The sequence below is a fragment of the Castanea sativa genome, chromosome 12 (assembly GCF_040712315.1).
Source record: "Castanea sativa cultivar Marrone di Chiusa Pesio chromosome 12, ASM4071231v1".
NCBI lineage: Eukaryota > Viridiplantae > Streptophyta > Magnoliopsida > Fagales > Fagaceae > Castanea > Castanea sativa.
Window position 1 is genome coordinate 44,350,079 of NC_134024.1, and position 20,402 is coordinate 44,370,480.

General features: G+C 30.9%; 1 protein-coding gene and 1 long non-coding RNA gene across 2 annotated transcripts; both read left to right on the forward strand.

Annotated features, from left to right (window-relative positions):
- Positions 1–639: 639 nt before the first annotated feature.
- Positions 640–4,715, forward strand: LOC142619260 (uncharacterized). The gene is made up of 2 exons (XR_012841472.1): positions 640–851; positions 3,696–4,715. It is a non-coding gene; the product is annotated as an uncharacterized LOC142619260 (long non-coding RNA).
- Positions 4,716–9,167: 4,452 nt separating this feature from the next.
- Positions 9,168–14,860, forward strand: LOC142619259 (G-type lectin S-receptor-like serine/threonine-protein kinase At1g11410). The gene is made up of 7 exons (XM_075792324.1): positions 9,168–10,440; positions 11,641–11,769; positions 13,056–13,267; positions 13,470–13,680; positions 13,835–14,072; positions 14,310–14,460; positions 14,547–14,860. The coding sequence occupies exons 1-7, from the start codon at positions 9,168–9,170 to the stop codon at positions 14,847–14,849; spliced, it is 2,517 nt and encodes an 838-aa protein (XP_075648439.1). The 3' UTR covers positions 14,850–14,860.
- The last annotated feature ends 5,542 nt before the right edge of the window (positions 14,861–20,402 follow it).

A 20,402-nucleotide genomic window follows, 5' to 3' on the forward strand; every position in this document is an offset into this window, starting at 1 on the left:
TTAGCATGAATATCAAAATATTGATATGCATGTTAAAAATATATTGAACATGCAATCCATTGGTAAAATTTTTAAAATATGAATTCAATAACAATTTATTGGATAGTGTGCGTGTATATATATATATATATAGAACCAAAGTTTAGAGAAAATTTGATTAGAATCAAATATTCCGCCTTTGTTAGTTTTTCATACAAATTAAATTGTTTAAATTATTGTTGTTATTTTTTTTTTTTGAACTAATGAGTATATATTTTTTATACAGTTTCTGTTTAGATATTTTGTATATGAAGATCTTGAACGTAACAAACTATGATTGAGCTAAACAATTCCATGCATTTATCTACATTCAATTTAAGAAACACTATTGAACCAATTTATTTTTTTATTTTGTGTTATATTTAGTAAAATTTCACGGACAAAGATAGCAAATTGATATAGTATATGTAGTGTCTAATAGTGATTTTCAAAATTATCATATCATATTATATATAATAAGAGAGTGCTGCCATATAAAAACAAGTGCCTATCTAAAATTCAGGAAATTATACAGTTTAATCTTTAAAAAATCGTACCCATACTAGTACATTCAAAAAATATATATCTTTAAAAAATCGTATGGTACATCGTTTGGAGAGGCTTCCTATCACAGCGTTAAAACCGTTTGATGATCTCTGAGTATAAATTACATTCAAAAGGCTTGCCCGTATACAGAGAGAAAGAGAGAGAACAAAGTTGTTCGTCGGATCCCAAGAGAGAGAGAAAGATTCAAGGCCGGCCATTGTCCATTCCCTGGCCAAAGCAAGCACAGAAAGAAACTGTCAACCATCCAAATCGACGGAACCGCACCGGTAAATTTTTTCTTTTTCCCTTTTTTCAGATTTGGGTTACTTTTAATTGATTTTTTTTTTTTTGTTGGGTAGGTTTAGATTTGATTCGTTTTTGTTTTGGGATTTAGGGTTTTCTATCAAAATTTTTGTAGATATTTGCTTTTATTTTGTTTTTTTTTACTGTCAATTTAGAAATTTGGATTCATAACCCTTTTCCTCTCTATTTGATATGGATTGCTTAGTTTTGATTTAGGCATCTAGCCTAGATTTGGTTTTGATTAAGGCTTAAAATTTGGAATTGGTTTGAGGGAGTTAGAAAGATGAGAAAAAGAATGGTATGATTGGAAGACTCTGAAAAATGTTGCATGTCATGTGTTTGAGGAAATTTCTCTTTGTCAGGTGGTACATAATCCTTTGATTCAATCTTTTCTTTTCCCTATCTTGATATGAATTTTGGCCTTTTGTTGGATTCACAAAATCCAATTGACCACAAGTGTTTAACTTTTGTGTGTTAGGTTTTAGTTGTAATTGATTTCTTGGCTTAGTTGTTTTGCAGCATTTTTTCTACTTTTGGGAAATTCTTAGATTCCAACATAAACAAACAAGGCAATATGTGACTGATATGAAAACCATGAATATTGGCATACATTTTGGGGTTTGTAAGTTGGAAAATAGGATTACAGTAGTTTTTAGCAGCCCCCAAGAAGAAGAGACAGGTTATTCTTGTTCTTGATTTAGTCCGTGTAAACTACGTGTCTAGCCTACTGTTTTTTCTGCATAATGCAATTTTGGGTGTTGGTCCATTTCTTGAAGACAATGCATGAGGTAGTCTTGATCTAACTCATTGTAAAGGTCAGAACCTTAAGTTCATGAATTACACTTCATAAGTTGCCAAAAACAAAATCTATTTTTAATATTGTTCTGGAACTGATTCATTCATGACTAATTATAATTTAAAATGTAGTTTCCTTCATACTGATGATCCATTATCAATCACATGACCATATATAAATGGCTGTGGAACTTGACGAATTGATAATGAGTGTGTCTTTCTAATTATTTGTACGATAAGCTTTTGATACCATTTTTAGATATTTGGGTGTGTAATGATTGGACTAATCGTTATACTAATAGTTGGTACATGTTAACAATTAACTGATTAGCTTTCTATAACATGTGAGAGTTGGTAATGGTATTATTAGAAGGGAAAAATTTTTAAAAGGTAGAACATATAAAGTATGAATGACAAATTTGCTTGAAAACATTAATTCTTTGTAGTTGTAGTTCTTATATTGACAAGCTTTGGTTTCAAATTAAAATTTCAGTTTTGAATAGATTAAGGCAAAGAGGAAGATGACGTTTTTAATAGTAGGTCATTTACCATGAATTCTAGAAAATTTTTAAAAACATATACCTTTCTAAATTAGAAAAACTTGGAACTTACATTCAACAAAAAAGAAATTGGAAAACTTCTCAAATTTTATTTTCATTGGGTTGAATAAGGTGAATTAGATTTGGTTAGATGTATTTGGAAGTATACTGAAAGTTTGCTAAATGATTTAAATTCTTATATCATTTTCTTTCATTCTTGCATAACATTTTTTTTTTCTTATTTTTTTATTGGTGACTTTAGGGGTCCAAAATTGAGGTAGATTTCAAGTATTGGTTTTAGTTTTGATATAAGGTTCGCAAGGTATGTTTACTGTATACAGAGGTTTTTGAGTTTTCAATTCATTTCATGACATGAGAAAATCAAATCTATATTTTAGATTGGGCATTGAAGACCCTTTCCACATTTGATTTTAAAAAGATTGCATCTTAATTTATTGAAAGCCACGACGTTTTAGTTTATGTGCACAAATACTAAATTTACCGTCTCATAACAATATGATAGTGTTAGCTTCTTTGCATTTTATATTTCTGCTTAATGAATTCAATAGTTTGAGAAGTGAAAGTCTCTTCATGACATATGTCCTAATTGTTCCAGTTCATCAAACAGTTCTTAGCTTTCTCAAAAGTGGGTTTGTATTTTCAGTTTTGTGGTTTTTGTCAAGAGGTCAGTTTTTTTTTTTTTTTTTTAAGCCTTTGTGATTTTCTTGGTTTTTATTTTTACTGGGATTTGTTAGTTTTGAAAGGATAATTAGAATGATTTGTTTAATGGGGTTGCAAAAATATTTTAAAGCTCCCGTAAGGCTTGCATTTTTGTTCCTCAGAAAGAAGTTTATACCTGCACGTGTAGTTCTTTTCCAGTTGCAGTTACATTGAGGTTTATTGAATCTGTTCTCTTCTATTAATGTTTCCTGAATGTGGGTTGAAAATTGGATTCTTATTGTTTTGCTTACAAGGATTTGGCATTTTATTATCTGGGTTTTTGGAACTGTGGATTCTCTGCATCTGCGTAAAACTCTTAATACGTTACACAAATCCTACTACTTGAAAAATTCAAAAACTACGAGACTAGAATAGCTAGGTATTTACCAATCTTCTTCTTTATTCTGTATGGTTTCTTGCATATTTATTGTTAATATGTTTCTATAAAGAATATGAAATTGGAATCTGATTGCATATCTATTGGTTTTGATATAGGAATTTTATTTTTTCAGTTGAGACTGTTTTTCTTTTCATTTGCAGTTGAGTTTTTCTGCTTCACTCTCCTTAGAATTTTGACTTAACAATTGAAGTTTTTCATTGAATTTGATCCTTCTACTTCACTCCATCATAGAATTTTGATTACCCTATTGAAGTTGTTAATCGAATTTTGGCTGGTACAAATTTGCATGGATTTAGTTTGAAAATTTTAAAGTTGAGGTTATCAATGTTTACTTCTTTATGATGTTTTGAATTATCTGAAATTTTTTTTTTCAGGTTCCTTCTCAGGTGATTTAAAAAAAAAAATTAAAGTCTAAATTTCCAATAAATCACTACCAATTCTGACTTTCTAATGATATCATTCAATTTACCACCTAAGCAAGAGTGAATGGGTGATTTGTTGTCCCTTCTATATATCAATCTGTTTAGTCTATAACTTAAAGAGTCCCAAAGTTCTCCAAATGGAAAACTGTGGTTTAGAGGGAGTTCAAAATATAGAGAACCAATCATGAGAGCAGTGCTGCATTGGCTGCAAGTTAGGAATGCTATGTGATATATTGGACCAAACAGAATTGAACTACTGGTGTGGTTATCAGAAAACTGAGTCTCTATGGTGAGCATCACCCCTATTGCCACGAGAGTATAATCAGATGCATGTGTGTGTCTGCATGCGTGTGCAGCTGTGTGTGGCAGGGGTATGTTGTAAAACACGAGTCAATCTCAGTCCCTTGCAAAACTCATTTCTATTGTGTATGATACTTGTTTGGGTTGACATTGTTTAGATACCATAAATATGTAAATGATGGTTCTACTAAATGACCATCTTGTGCTCAAATCCTAATAGAGCATTAAATTCATGCACGTTTGATATTTTAACCATAACTGGCCAGCCCTCACAAACCATGATAGTCCTTATTGACTGGCAGTGGCAGTTCTGTATCTCTTCTCTTGAGCATCTTACACACGTTTTATGGAGACATATTGTGAACTTCAAGCTTAATGAGTCTCTCTCTCTGTTAGATTTATAGATTTCATTACACAAAAAAATACTTAAAACACCTAATAAACAGTACTAAGTTCAATTTTTTCCCTTTTAAAAAATCAACTTTTTCCCTTTCGTATAAACTGAGATGTTGCCTCTTGACTGTTTCTAAAATCATTCTTATCTATATTATTTTTCCTTATTAGATGAATAAGTTTCATTACACAACATATACCTAATGATGGTAACAAAACTTTTTCAAAAAAAAAAAAAAGAGTGAAGAACTAACTATTGAAAATATCAGTATGAATACCCAGCTACTGCATTATCTGAAGAAACAAAAAAGGCTGTTCAGTGCATTGTGCAACTCCTAGGCCTAGCATTCTTTTAGAACTCAGACCGTATGAAGAAGTTTTTTACTTAATATTTGAAAACCCATTTAAGTAGGTTGGCAATTATCATTTCTGCGAGGCTAACGGTAAGCTAAGATTGATGGTGTTCTTGGAAGTTCAGGAAAGAAATCTGATTCTTTACTGAAATAGAATTTCATTAATCTTTAAAACCAAAATAAAAATTTTCAGTTCGTTCAAGTGATAATAGCATTTTTGTGGACCCAAATATCAGATTAAACCCCACACTTCCCTTCCTCATTATCTACCTACCTCAACAACAAAAAAAAGCAAATGAGCTTAAATATTTTTGTGGTTAATCTATTATTTAGTTTGTCTATATATGTATTTATGTACGTATGTGTATGAATCTTAGTGCTTGAGAAAACAAAAGGTTTAGGAATTTTCATCTTGGGTAGAGTATCAGTTGAAGTTTTTGATTAAGATGATGAGCAATTGAAGTGGAAAGTGAATGTTCCAAATGGATGTACCAAAACATCTGAGGAGAATCCACCAAGAAAAATATCTCAACGTATTGCAATGTACCACACGTGAATTAAGATGTTAGAATGCTTTAATTTGTCTCCTTAGCAAAAGGTGTGATTCACTTTGGAAATTTGATTTTATGCTTTAATTTTTTGTTTTATGAGTTACTACACAAAGACAAAATGAACTATCAACTTCTGTCTTTTAATCTATAGACATTTCATACTTTCAATTTATAAATATTTTGCACAATTATTGTCAGCCAACTTTGTAATGGTTTCTAATTTTTTTTTTTTTTTTTTTAAACCTCTTTATAACAGCTAAAACTACATTATACGTACAAATGCTTTGGGTATGAAATTTTTTATGGTGGCATTTATTGTTGCTAAGAACATGTTCTACTTGAACTTACATGTTTCATATCAAAAGCAATTCAAAGAGATAAACCCATGCATCACACTGGTTAACGACTAGTATATATAACAACAGTGTAATGAGAAATTTGGTGTAATTAATATCATTAAAATTACAAGGAAAATTATTTAAGTACCTCCAAATTTCTTGGTCAAACTAATGTTTTATATATTTATTAACCCAAATTAACATCAATAGTACGACAACAATTTATCATTTCTGTGCGTAAGTACAGGATATATACTAGTGAAAGTTGGACACAATAGTTTCACAAAAATCACAATAAAATCTATGTGATAAGTTGTTAAAAGTAATGCTACAATCACAAATTATTTTATAACATTTTTACAAATTATTGATGTAGTTAATTTCTTATTGATTTTCTAAGATCACTTTTTAATTTATCCTATTTTGACAGCCATGACTTAAGGGATATCTTGCTTGTTTTAACACGTAAAACAAGATGATCAAAATAGGATCGAAACAAGATATCAACGTATGAATTACGGGTATGACCCGTACATTCAATGTGGAAATAGGTAAAAAGCAAAATGACAAATAGAGCGGAAAAATAGAAAAATCTGAGTGTCAAATACGATGGAAATTTTTCATGCTCCAAAAAAAGTTCATCCAATGTGGAAAACCAGGAAAGTGGAAAACTAGGCAGAAAAATTTTAATATCCAGTGAAGTGTCAAAGCCGGTGGAAAAAAGTATCTAGTCCAAACATCCAATGTGGAAGTGGAAGTCCATCAATCACAGTCCAAGCATCCAAGTTGGAGTGTGAAATTACTGATATCATTAAGATGATAGAATGCTTTAATTTGTCTCCTTAGCAAAAGGTGTGATTCACTTAGGAAATTTGATTTTATGCTTTAATTATTTGTTTTATGAGTTACTACACAAAGGCAAAATGAACTATCAACTTCTGTCTTTTAATCTATAGACATTTCATACTTTCAATTTATAAATATTTTGCACAATTGTTGTCAGCCAACTTTGTAATGGTTTCTAAATTTTTTTTTTTTTTAAAAAAAAAAAACCTCTTTATAACAGCTAAAACTGCATACTACGTACAAATGCTTTGGGTATGAAATTTTTTATGGTGGCATTTATTGTTGCTAAGAACATGTTCTACTTGAACTTACATGTTTCATATCAAAAGCAATTCAAAGAGATAAACCTATGCATTGCACATGTTAGCGACTAGTATATATAACAACAGTGTAATGAGAAATTTGGCGTAACTAATATCATTAAAATTACAAGGAAAATTATTTAAGTACCTCCAAATTTCTTGGTCAAACTAATGTTTTATATATTTATTAACCCAAATTAACATCAATAGTGAGACAACAATTTATCATTTCTGTGCGTAAGTACAGGATATATACTAGTGAAAGTTGATCACAACAGTTTCACAAAAATCACAATAAAATCTATGTAATAAGTTGTTAAAAGTAATGCTACAATCACAAATTATTTTATAACATTTTTACAAATTATTGATGTGGCTAATTTCTTGTTGATTTTCTAAGATCACTTTTTAATTTATCATATTTTGACAACCATGACTTAAGGGATATCTTGCTTGTTTTAACACGTAAAACAAGATGATCAAAATAGGGTTTAAACAGGGTATCAAGGTATGAATTACGGGTATGACCCGTACATTCAATGTGGAAATAGGTAAAAAGCAAAATGACAAACAGAGCGGAAAAATAGAAAAATCTTTGAGTGTCAAATACGATGGAAATTTTTCATGCTCCAAAAAAAGTTCATCCAATGTGGAAAACCAGGAAAGTGAAAAACTGGGCAGAAAAATTTTAATATCCAGTGAAGTGTCAAACCCAGTGGAAAAAAGTATATAGTCCAAACATCCAATGTGGAAGTGGAAGTCCATCAATCACAGTCCAAGCATCCAAGTTGGAGTGTGAAATTACTGATATCATTAAGATGATAGAATGCTTTAATTTGTCTCCTTAGCAAAAGGTGTGATTCACTTAGGAAATTTGATTTTATGCTTTAATTATTTGTTTTATGAGTTACTACACAAAGGCAAAATAAACTATCAACTTCTGTCTTTTAATCTATAGACATTTCATACTTTCAATTTATAAATATTTTGCACAATTGTTGTCAGCCAACTTTGTAATGGTTTCTAAATTTTTTTTTTTTTTTTTTAAAACCTCTTTATAACAGCTAAAACTACATAATATGTACAAATGCTTTGGGTATGAAATTTTTTATGGTGGCATTTATTGTTGCTAAGAACATGTTCTACTTGAACTTACATGTTTCATATCAAAAGCAATTCAAAGAGATAAACTTGTATATCGCAAGGGTTAGTGACTAGTATATATAACAACAGTGTAATGAGAAATTTGGCGTAACTAATATCATTAAAATTACAAGGAAAATTATTTAAGTACCTCCAAATTTCTTGGTTAAACTAATGTTCTATATATTTATTAACCCAAATTAACATCAATAATACGACAACAATTTATCATTTTTGTGCGTAAGTACAGGATATATACTAGTGAAAGTTGGACACAACAGTTTCACAAAAATCACAATAAAATCTATGTGACAAATTGTTAAAAGTAATGCTACAATCACAAATAATTTTATAACATTTTTACAAATTATTGATGTGGCTAATTTCTTATTGATTTTCTAAGATCACTTTTTAATTTATCATATTTTGACAGCCATGACTTAAGGGATATCTTGCTTGTTTTAACACATAAAACAAGACGATCAAAATAGGGTCGAAATAGGGTATCAACGTATGAATTACGGATATGACCCGTACATTCAATGTGGAAATAGGTAAAAAGCAAAATGGCAAACAAAGCAGAAAAATAGAAAAATCTTTGAGTGTCAAACACGATGGAAATTTTTCATGCTCCAAAAAAAGTTCATCCAATGTGGAAAACCAGGAAAGTGAAAAACTGGGCAGAAAAATTTTAATATCCATTGAAGTGTCAAACACGGTGGAAAAAATTATATGGTCCAATCATCCAATATGGAAGTGGAAGTGACAAAATGCTTGAGAGGGACAGGCATTTATACATCAATAATTAATATAGTGATCTCCGCGAAGTCGTAGTCGTAGTCGTAGTCGTAGTCGTGACATCAATGATATCTGGGATTATTTTCGCATGGTTGTAATAAGTAATTTGGAAATTTGGAATCCCTGTGCTTGCCTCTGCCACTGAGGAACCATCCTAGCAATGCAGTGGGAAATCACGAGGAAGCCCTTGCAAAACATATCTTAAATTTGTACTATCATTTAAAATATATATGCCAACTGAATTTTGTCACACCATTATAAATTTTACTACCATATAAGTTTATTAATTAGAAGAAAAAAAATTTTAGAAATATTATTCTTGTAATTTTTTGCTCTGTTCATATCTATGTTCTTCTTTTAAATAAACTTTGTCCTATTACTGTACTCTTCATTAGAAAAAATGATGAATCCTGCTAAAGGGAATACATCATTGCTTCTTCTCTCCCTTCTTCTTGTTTGCCCAATCTGCACTTCCCTTGACACCATAACACCAAACCAACCCCTCAAGGATGGTCAACTTCTACTCTCACACCAGAAAACCTTTGCACTTGGGTTTTTCAACCCCGGCAGTTCCAATCACCGTTACGTTGGAATTTGGTTTAACCAAATCACCAAACAAACCGTTGTGTGGGTTGCAAACAGAGACACTCCTCTCAATGATACCTCTGGAGTCCTCTCCATCAACGGTAAGGGAAACCTTGTACTTCACACCCGAAACCAAACCACTCCTATTTGGTCCACCAATGTTTCTTTTTCTGTCTCATCCACAAATAATTATATGGCTAAGCTCTTAGATATAGGAAATCTTGTTTTGGTTCAACAAGACAGCCAACGTGTTACATGGCAAAGTTTTGATTATCCCACCAATACTCTGCTTCCGTTTATGAAACTTGGGCTGGACCGGCGGACCGGGTTGAACCGGTTCCTAACATCTTGGAAGTCCAAAGATGACCCGGGAATTGGCAATTGTTCATATCGAATGGTTCCAACTGGGTACCCTCAAGTGAGCTTATACATGGGTCAGACTCTATTATGGCGTACTGGATTTTGGACTGGCCTAAGATGGAGTGGTATACCGACCAGAATGACATCAAAATACTTCAATGTTAGCTTTGTGAATAATCAAGATGAAACCACCGTTATGTACAGGACATTTTCAGATGCAGCTAAACCCAAAGTTATTGTTAAAATGGTGGTGGATGAATCAGGACTTGTGCAACGGTCCTTATGGCAGGAGACTACATGGGTTGAATATTGGTCCGCCCCACAAGAGTTGTGCGATAAGTATTTGAATTGCGGTCCAAATAGTTATTGCGACCCAAACAATTTGGTCATTTTTGAGTGCAAGTGCTTTCCTGGATTTGAACCTAAGTCATCTCGTGATTGCATGAGGGAAAAGCAAGGAGTGTCCATGTGCAACAACGGAGAAGGGTTCGTGAAGTTGGCACATATGAAGGCGCCGGATACTTCAATAGCACATGCGAACATGAGTTTGAGTATGAAAGAGTGTGAGCAAGAGTGTTTGAGGAATTGTTCTTGTATGGCTTACGCAAGTGCAAATGAGAGTGAGGGAGGCATTGGTTGCTTGACATGGCAAGGGGACTTGGTGGACACAAGAACATATCCTGATGGAGGACAAGATTTATACATACGTGTGGATGCGGTTGTATTAGGTACTCCTAAATCTTTTTTCTTTAAAAATTTGGTAAAACATTTTATGAAAATACACAGTGACTTTTCTCACTACATTTGGTGGCTGGGCCACCGGTTTAGTGAGCTAGGCAAATGACGTCAGTAGTCCAGTGGTTAGAGCCACCACTCCGATGATCAGAGCCAACATTTTGGTATAGCCATCACTTTGGCAACCGATGCTAGCAATCCGATCACTAAAGCTATTTGCTAGAGGTTGGGTCACTAGGCCTCCTACACCAACAATTCTAGTGACTCAGCTACTGATTTTGTTTGTTTGCTTGAAAATATTTATTTGTCATACTAAATACCTGAAAATTTTATTTATTTTACTTCAAAACAAATAGAGTGTTAGTCAAAGTTCATATCTATTGTATTATATTAGTCTAAAATTTATGCAGAATACTAGTTCAACATCTAATTTCCCCTATGGTACTAAATTTCTATCGTACTAACCTTAAAGTTGATTTAGGTCATACTATTGAAAAATGATTTTCTCTATTTAAAATAGATCTATTTCATATTACAAATCTAAATGAGTATTGCATTCTATGTGGGAAAGAAATTATATATGGTTTTGTTAAATTATCTAAAAATATCAAAATTTTCACAATGCTTCTTTATCTATTTCATATAATTCAAAACTCAAACAATGTGTGGAGAAGTCGAAATTATTTAAGATTCGTATACCCCTAACAACACAAGATTTCTACAATTATATTCATCACTCGTAGTAGGTCCTACTATGTAATACTTGTTTTATTTTATTTTTATATAGTTACAATAATAGGAGAGAGAGAATTTGAACTATGATTCTACTTATATTAATAAGAAATACTCTCTTGGCATTTGACATTGTTGTTTCAAAAATAGGTTTGCAATTTTTGTTTTTTGTTTCTTCTTTTAACGCGTTTTCGGCCTCAAAAAAGAGAATCACATATGGACATGACATTGTTCTGAGGACATGTTTGTCCTTTTGTTTTGTTCTTTTGATACGTTGGACCTTAAAATGAGAAACGCATTTTCTCCTTTTTAAAAAATAAAAATAAAATCACATATTTTCCTTAAACCCATTGTTTCATCCCTACTCTCATTTTCCTGTAAACTGCATCAATAAATATTTATGTTCAATCAACTTCTAAAATTTATGATGTCATTTGAATAATTTTTTTTTTTTTACTCAGCTCAATATGCTAAGGAAAATGGTCTTACTCAAAAAAAGAGGATGCTGGCAATTCTGGGAGTTTCTGTTGCTGTAATGTTTCTTCTTATAGTCTCAGTTGTGTATTGTTTTGTAATGAAAAAGAACAAAGGTAAGGAAGTTTAGAGAAATTTTTTTAGACCTATTTTTATACTTCTAAGACTAGTGAACAAATGCTCCCAAGATTACTCCAACACTATGTTTCAGAGTTTATAAAAGAATAGGTAGAATACATAAATCATGAAATAAAATTGAATAAAATGGAATGGAACTTGATATATTTTTCAAGCGTAGATGTTGATAAAAGAAAAAATGAAAAAGAACTGGATATATTTTGTTATTATACTCATAATGATTTCTTTGGATCCAAAGATGGAATACTGAAGCAGCCAAGGAAATTTTCAAATGCTATTCTTATACTTCTTACCTTTCAGCCTACAAATAAATGCATTAGCTCATTCCATTTGCAAATTCTTATATCTACCATACACAAATGTCAAATTAAAAGAAAGAACACTCGAAGATGACATGATGAAAAATTCCATTTCACTTCTACAGAAAACATACATGAGTACCATTGTTACCCCATTTTACAAGCCTTTCTTAGGAGGGAAACCTGTCCTTCACTGCCAGCCAAGATATGAAGGACTTGTTGAGAAAAGCTGCTTTAGACCATTCATTGAGACATACATGTATCTTATTTAATTCTACTCTGAATTGAAATTCGTTCTTCACTACCAGCCAAAGACAAAGTATTAAGGAATGCTTAGAAGCAACTGCTTTAGACCATACCACTTTCCACCATTCAGCTATATCCATCTTGTTTCTTATTTCACTCCAGGTTGAAATCCATGTGACTTTTCCATATTTAGATGAAATCCAGTACATTGAGTTGCCTTAGCTAATTTTAATTGATAAAAATAAGCTTGTAAGGTAGTATCTTTTGATCTGATAGGTTTCCAAGGTTACTGCATTTCTTTCAGAATACTTTATACTTTTGCAAACTTAGAAATTGCAGTATCATACACCACCTTTTGGACAAAGTTGGGGATCAAACACCTTCAGGGTGTTAATTATCATGCCACATGGATAATTTTTTCACCCTTTCAACTAAATGCTTAATGAATGGCCCAAACAATTCCCTGACATTTTAAGATTTTCTCCAACCCCATCAGCAGGCCTGAGGAACTTTCATTTAGAAAAGTGCATTTTAACCAAATGGGATTTCCTGCAATGATAAATAGAAAATTGTAAACTTCAATTTTTCCTCTTATTTTCCTTTGTTTCATTCTTTTATTTTAGTGTGTTTCTCAGTTTTATTAGATTAGGCTTTTGTGTGAGAATTCCTAATTGGACAAAAATGGTTACAAGCATTATTAATTACTTGTTTTATGACAGAGACGAGGCATAGTACATATTCAGATAGTGCTGACTCCACTTTACCATACTTCGAAGACTCTCCAAGTAGAAGGGACCTCGATGGAACTAGAAGAAATTCAAATTCAAATTCAAATTTGCCATTATTTAATCTAAGAACCATAATTGCAGCTACAGAAAACTTCTCTATTGCTAACAAGCTTGGCCAAGGTGGTTTTGGCCCAGTTTATAAGGTAGTCTCATTGAACAAGTCCCAGAATTTGCATATCTCATTTCAAGTATGTTTATGCATCATAAATTCCATCATGAATGTTTATGGGTACTCATTGAGTTTGAATTTGTTGTGTGCAATTGGGCTTCCCCAAATAATTCACCAAGTTGAGTTTCTTTCAACAATTGTGCACTATGACAATGATATTTGGACTTTAATTGCAGGGTTTGCTACAAAATGGAATGGAAATAGCAGTAAAAAGACTATCAAAATACTCTGGACAAGGAATAGAACAATTCAAAACAGAAGTTGCACTAATTGCTAAACTCCAACATAGAAACCTTGTGAGAATTTTAGGTTGTTGTATTCACAAAAAAGAGAAGATGTTGATCTATGAGTACTTGCCAAATAAAAGCTTGGACTCTTTCATTTTTGGTATGTCTTCTTTTTCACATTGACCTCACACATCATCACTAGAAAATGATCCTCCCATTACTAACATATTAGTTCCAAGTAGCAAGATTTTATACCTAAGTAAAAAGGCACGAATGCAATGCAATCTAATCCAAGTTCTCATTTCTTCATTTAGATGAAACAAAAAGGTCATGTTTAGATTGGGGAAAGCGATTTGAGATTATTTGTGGAATTAGTCGAGGGATCTTATATCTTCATCAAGACTCAAGATTAAGAATTATCCATAGAGATTTAAAGGCCAGCAATGTTCTACTTGACAATGCATTGAATCCAAAAATTTCAGATTTTGGTATGGCTAGAATTGTTGGAGGGGACCAAATTGAAGCTAATACAAATTGCATCGTTGGAACATTGTAAGTATGCTAGAAAATGAAGATATACTTTTTTAACCAATTACTTGACTACCATATTTACGTCTAAGGAGAGTCCAAACTACAAGCCTTCGTAACAAAAAAATATTAAGGATATCTCTATAATTCGTTTTCATATTATGTTACTTCAAATTTTACATGTATGTTAGTGCCCAAAGGGCTATCTTCGATCATCTTATGTTGAGGTTCAATATCTTCCTTTTCATTGTGCTATGACAGTGGTTATATGTCACCTGAATATGCAATGCAAGGACTATTTTCAATAAAGTCTGATGTATATAGCTTTGGGGTATTGCTACTAGAGATCATTACTGGGAAAAGGAATAGTACTTACCATCATGATGGCCCTTCCTCAAATTTGATTGGACATGTAAGTACATTGTAAGTACATGTGCAAACAATGACTACAATATTAAGCCTATATTGTTGAGCCTAATATGATTTATCTTGTCTCAGGTTTGGGACCTATGGAGAGAAGACAATTCCATGAAAATAGTCGACCCGTTACTAGATGAGACATACCCTGCTCATGAAGTTTCAAGATGCATTCAAATTGGACTTTTGTGCGTGCAAGAACATGCAACAGACCGGCCAACCATGTCAACTGTTGTTTTCATGTTGGGTAATGACACTCCTCTTCCTTCTCCAAAACGACCTGCATTTATTTTGAAGGGTACTTACAGTAGTACAGACAGATCAACTAGCGCAGCATCTAATTCTATAAATGAAATAACACTTTCTAAAATTGACGGTCGTTAAAAGACCAAACTATTTGAAGCAAGTGTACAAATATTCCGTTACAATATAGGATCGAGTTACTCTAAGTCTACTCTACATTACTATTTTTTTTTTTTGTATGAACAATTGAACATAATGTATGCACTGTAAAATTATTACAAAAAAAGAAGATAATATATAATATTACACAAACTGTTGTTGTCCAGAACTTGTGATGAAATCACTACCATCTCCTTTAGCTTTTTTTTTTTCAAGTGGCTTCTGAAATTAATATACAAAAAGTTAACTGCGTGTATATGTTCTGTGGAGATAACTTCATTGGTTTTCAGAACAAGATGTCCAAAGTTACAAAGATCTTTTCGTTTGATGTGAAATTTACTAAGTTTAACCATGAAGATTTAAAAGAGGAACGCTGAATGCATAATACTGGATTTAATTTGGATTTTAGGGTGTTTTACTCAAACGGAACCATTTTTTTTATGAATTGTGCCGAGGCTACTGATATGCTTGGGTATGGCTAATATTTTTAACTTAAAGAACACTTCAACCAAGACAATATTACAAAATAAGTTAGAACAACAGTTTATAACTTTGATGGCAAATCCTCTTGTACAGCAAGGAGGAGTGTGAAAAAATGGGTGACAAAAAGTTGTAATCATTTCCTCATTCTTGCTTAAATTTGGCCCAATTCTACTTTTGTGGTCACTTATATTTGTGAAGTTGAAAGTGTGTGATTCTCTCCTTGAAGTTCAACTGAAGAAAAAAAAAAAAAAAGCTCAAACTAGTTTTCACAACATCAACATCATATGGGCCAAATTAATGTTATATAGCAGGACACAAGTGATGAATATCATTGTAGAAAATCTTATTATGTTAGACATCTACAAATTTTAAACAATTTAAATTTGTCAACTTGTTGCTTATAGGTTTGCAATTTTATTTTATTTTATTGGTGAAACGAGGATAGATTTGTAAAAATTTTAAGAAAAAGAGAAGATCCATTGAGAGAATTTTAATATTTTTTGGGATGGTTTAACGAAACTATATATAACTAATAAGCTGCATGTACGATGCACGAATAATTTTGTGATATTTTATGTAAAACAATTTTGAATAATGTTGTACATAAATTATAAAGAAAAAGTAAACTAAATTAGAATAAAGAAACATATATATTTTGAGATATTAAAAATTGGCTTAGTAGTTTCACTACATATTTGTAGCCTTCTTAAGTTAAGATTATTATTTTTTTAAATCATGAAACCAAAAACAAATGTAAAAGTGTAACGGGACCATGAAAATCAACTAATTTTTGTTGTGTTCACATATTTCATACTATGAAATATAAGTATACTCAACTCTCTGACTGTCTTCTACTCATCGATAGTGTGACATTAAGACGTGGTGTGGGCAAGTGTATATATATGTGTCTTATAAATGATTTAAAATTAAATCATAGTAAAATATGACTTTACATTGCGCACCAAATATTATCTCTACTTATATACCCAAAACAAAAACTAATTAACCAAATTACCTAAACCTAAATCATATTTAATCCCTTAATTTAAAAAGAAAAAAAGATTACACGTTGGGGTTTTGGTGTCTTAATAGTGGTGGGAGGCCAATATGACGAAGTTGGTGACCCCTCAGATTCCTTCCTCTCTCTCTTTCAAATATTTTGTTAGTCTCAAGTCTTTTATTTTGGTAACATATAGTGAAATAGTGTCTTTTATTTAACAATTCATAATATTTTTGTGTCGCTCTATCTCTCTCTAGAGTCTTATCTTGTTAGTTATTAATATTAGTCCTTAACTTTTTTTTTTTAAAAAAAATACTAAAATAGTGGATATGTTGAAAGACATGAAGTATAGTGAAAATTGTGGTGTAAGTTTAGGCAATTAATGAGATATTAATGAGATAACAGTAAAATAAGATAATATGAAATTTTGGGTAACAATAAAAAAAAGCTTAATAAAAGAGGTAGATGATATATATATATATATATATATGTGTGTGTGTGTGTGTGTGTGTGTGTGTGAAGGGCCATGTAACTGAATTGGCACCTCCCCATACACAAAGTATCTGGGGTTTAAGGGAGAAAATGTTCAAATTGCAAGAGTCATGAAAAAAGGTTCAAATTGCGGAATTAGCAGCATATTATAATTATTTCTAAATAATAATAAAAAGATATAGAGATATATATTATTTTCCTTGAGCTAATGTAGTTGTGATGGAAGTGTGGAGTGGATTTTTTTTTTTTTTTTTTTTAGTCCTTGAGTATTTTGGATTATTTCAAATGAGTAATGGCTCCTCTTAGGCTTTTAAAATTTTTGGTTTATTGATTTTGCTATCTATAACTTTGATTCTTCTTTACCTAATAAAGTTTGGAATTATCTGTAAGTACATTTTTTTTCTTTAAGAAAATGAATAGAAATCTCCCTTCATGTTCATGCTTATGTTAAAGTTCATATTTGTATCTTTTGCAATACTCAATAAGTTGTTTACTCATTTTGTGAATTATCAATTGTAGTTAAGAAAAAAAGTATAAACACAATACTATTCAATTAAACTAACGTAAAAAATTAAATCTATTAGATTAAAAAAATGGACATGAAAATAAAAATTGCACAAAAAATTTCTTAAATAGCATTAAAATAATTTTTACTAAATATTGTTTATCAAGCAATCATGTACTAACTAACAACATTCCAAACATTACATGCATAACAAGGTGATGAAATGGTTGTTCAATTTATTTAAGAAATGTGATCTAGCTAATAGAAATTAAAAAAAAAAATACAATAACTTTCATGCATAGTCATGAATTATACCTTTACATATATCTTATGCATTTTATGAGTTTTATTTTATATAATTGTATTTCATAAAATTAACAAAATTTATCATAAACCCCTTCATAGTATTTTTTAAAATCACTATGTAAAAATGAAAGAAGTTTTTTTCCCAAAAAAAATGTTCTCCAGTCATAATATTTACCAAAAAAGATCATACCAAAAATAATCGTGCAACGCACAGGCCAGTAACTAGTATATATATATATATATATATATATATATATATATATATATATATATAATTAAAGCCAAAGCTGAGAGAAAATCTAATTTGATTCTAAATTTGATTCCAATTGTTGTCTAATTTTGTGCCACGTGTCCAATTTAAGGTTTTTTTTTATTTTAAAAAACATTGATTTCCAAATAGCGATGGACTCACCATTCCAAATACATTGCAATATACTAACTTTTTTTTTTATGAGATAGTTTTTGTGATGAGATAGTGGCTCCTAAAAAAGGGCCATATATGAGACTGTGATTTCATGAACAACATGTAATTTTAAATAGAGTGATGGTAGGTAGCTAGACATACATACATACATACATATATATATATATATATATATATATATATATATATATATATAGTCAAAACTAAGAGAAGATTTAATTAAATTTTAAATTGGAGTCTAATTTTGCGCCACATGTCTCATCTAATTTTTAAATTTGTGTATCATGTGAATTATTAAGTGCAAAAATCAAAGAGTCTAAAATCAATTAGATTCTAAATTGAATTTTAATTGGAGTTCAATTTTGTGCCATGTATCCCATCTAATATTTTAATTTTTGTAGCAGGTGAATTATTTGATACAAAAACCAAAGAGTCTAGATCCAATTAGATTCTAAATCACACACACACACACACACACACACATAATTGTGATTGTTTTTAAATGTACATGTGCATTTGCTCGGGTTTACACACTACTTTTATTAAATGAATGTATCAATTTTTAAACACAAAATAGAAAAATAATTAGGAAATTGATTTATTACCTTGTTGACATGACACTAATTATATTCATTACCATGTTAGTGTACAAGAGTTTTATAATATGATTGGTAATAACTTTAACTTCTTAAAACAATGATAATGTAAAAATTGACATTTGGCTTTTTTTTTTTTAATTTCATTTTAAAATTAGGTAAATAGTATGTTTTTTAGATGATGTTCATGAGCACTTTAACTAAAAAGTCAAGACTTAACCCCATTTGGTTGCCAAGAAAGCAAAGGAAAAGAAAAGAAAAGAAATTTTCAATCTCTGCTAATAAAGACATCTCATTTACTTATGGAGATCAAGGAAGTCAATACCGTACCGGAGGCTGTACCGGTTTGGCCACCGGTACGATATATTTCGGATACTGGTCAATACCAGTGTACCGTTTCGGGTTTACCGCTATTTTATATATATATATATACACACACACACACACACACCAAAATCTCTAGAACCATGTTTATAAACATATAATATTTCACTTATATTATAGTAAATATAAAAGTTTATCATAAAACATTACCTCAATTCAAAACAAATTATTCATAGTTTTAGACTTTAGTATCAATTAAAAGAAAAAAAAACACAATATAAAAAATAGAAAGCTTAGTTATTCATTGCATACTAAGAAAACAAATAATACTAATAAGTTAATGTAAATAAGTTACCATTATGCCCTTACAAAAATTCAAAAATTACAAAACTAAAAAAAAAAAAAGCTTTTTTCTGTACCGGCCGGTACGCCTGGTACTGGCCGGTATTGCCCGAAATTGGCCGGTACGCAGCCGGTACGGCCGGTATTTTTTCCGGTACAATATAGAAGTGTACCGGTACCGGTGCACTGACCGGTACGATATGTACCAGCCGGTACCGGTACGGTATCGACCACCCTGATGGAGATGCAATTAATATATTTTCAAATATTTTATTTTATTTTCTAATTAAGGACACGTGATAATTCAAAGGATAGCTTAGATGGCACAAAAATATTATTTTGATATTAATGTTAGATACATCAATTCTTTTCATGTAACGCTTAATAATAAGGATTATTTTGACACAATACCAAAAGTTTAGAAACAAAATTGACACGTTTAAGATGTTAAAAACTATTTTGATACATAGTACAACTGTACAAGTGTTAAAGACTAAAACGGTAATTAAACATGTTTTTTACATATTTTTATTAAAGATTAAATTCTATAAGAATATGGTTTAAAACCCAAGTTTCACACCCTCCAAGCTCAACATGTCACACCATCTTATCACGAATTAAAGAATAAGAACAAACACACTCAATCAATTATAATACTCATCTGAAAATTCAACCAAATTGGTATTTTATTAAGATATTATTAATTGTGGTATGATGTACTGAGTTTTAAATAAAAAGCTGATGTGACGTCCCTTATTGGATATTGTAAAATATAAATTTTACACCCTATTCTTACCAAATTCAAACTCAATTCAAACTCTTTTTATTAATATCCTCAAAACACTTTTTTTATTAGCTGAATTTGGAAACTAATATCTTGTTTGGTTGTAAGGGAAATGAAAAGGAAAGAAGGGACGAAAAAGTAAGGGAAGGGAAAGGGAAGAAGAGAGAGTTGTACATAGAAGGATTGCATCAAACAATTTCTTCAAAGGAAAGGTCTTCTTTGAAAAAAATAATTGGACCGTCTGAAGGATTGTTCTAAGAAAATTTCTAGGCTACAAAC

What these genes read in the sequence shown, in the direction of transcription:
- LOC142619259 (XM_075792324.1), top strand. Translation starts at nt 9,168, where the DNA reads ATGATGAATCCTGCTAAAGGGAATACATCATTGCTTCTTCTCTCCCTT. An exon ending in AATTGCATCGTTGGAACATT is followed by an intron (nt 14,073 to 14,309) that starts GTAAGTATGCTA and finishes GTGCTATGACAG; the next exon opens with TGGTTATATGTCACCTGAAT. An exon ending in CCTCAAATTTGATTGGACAT is followed by an intron (nt 14,461 to 14,546) that starts GTAAGTACATTG and finishes ATCTTGTCTCAG; the next exon opens with GTTTGGGACCTATGGAGAGA.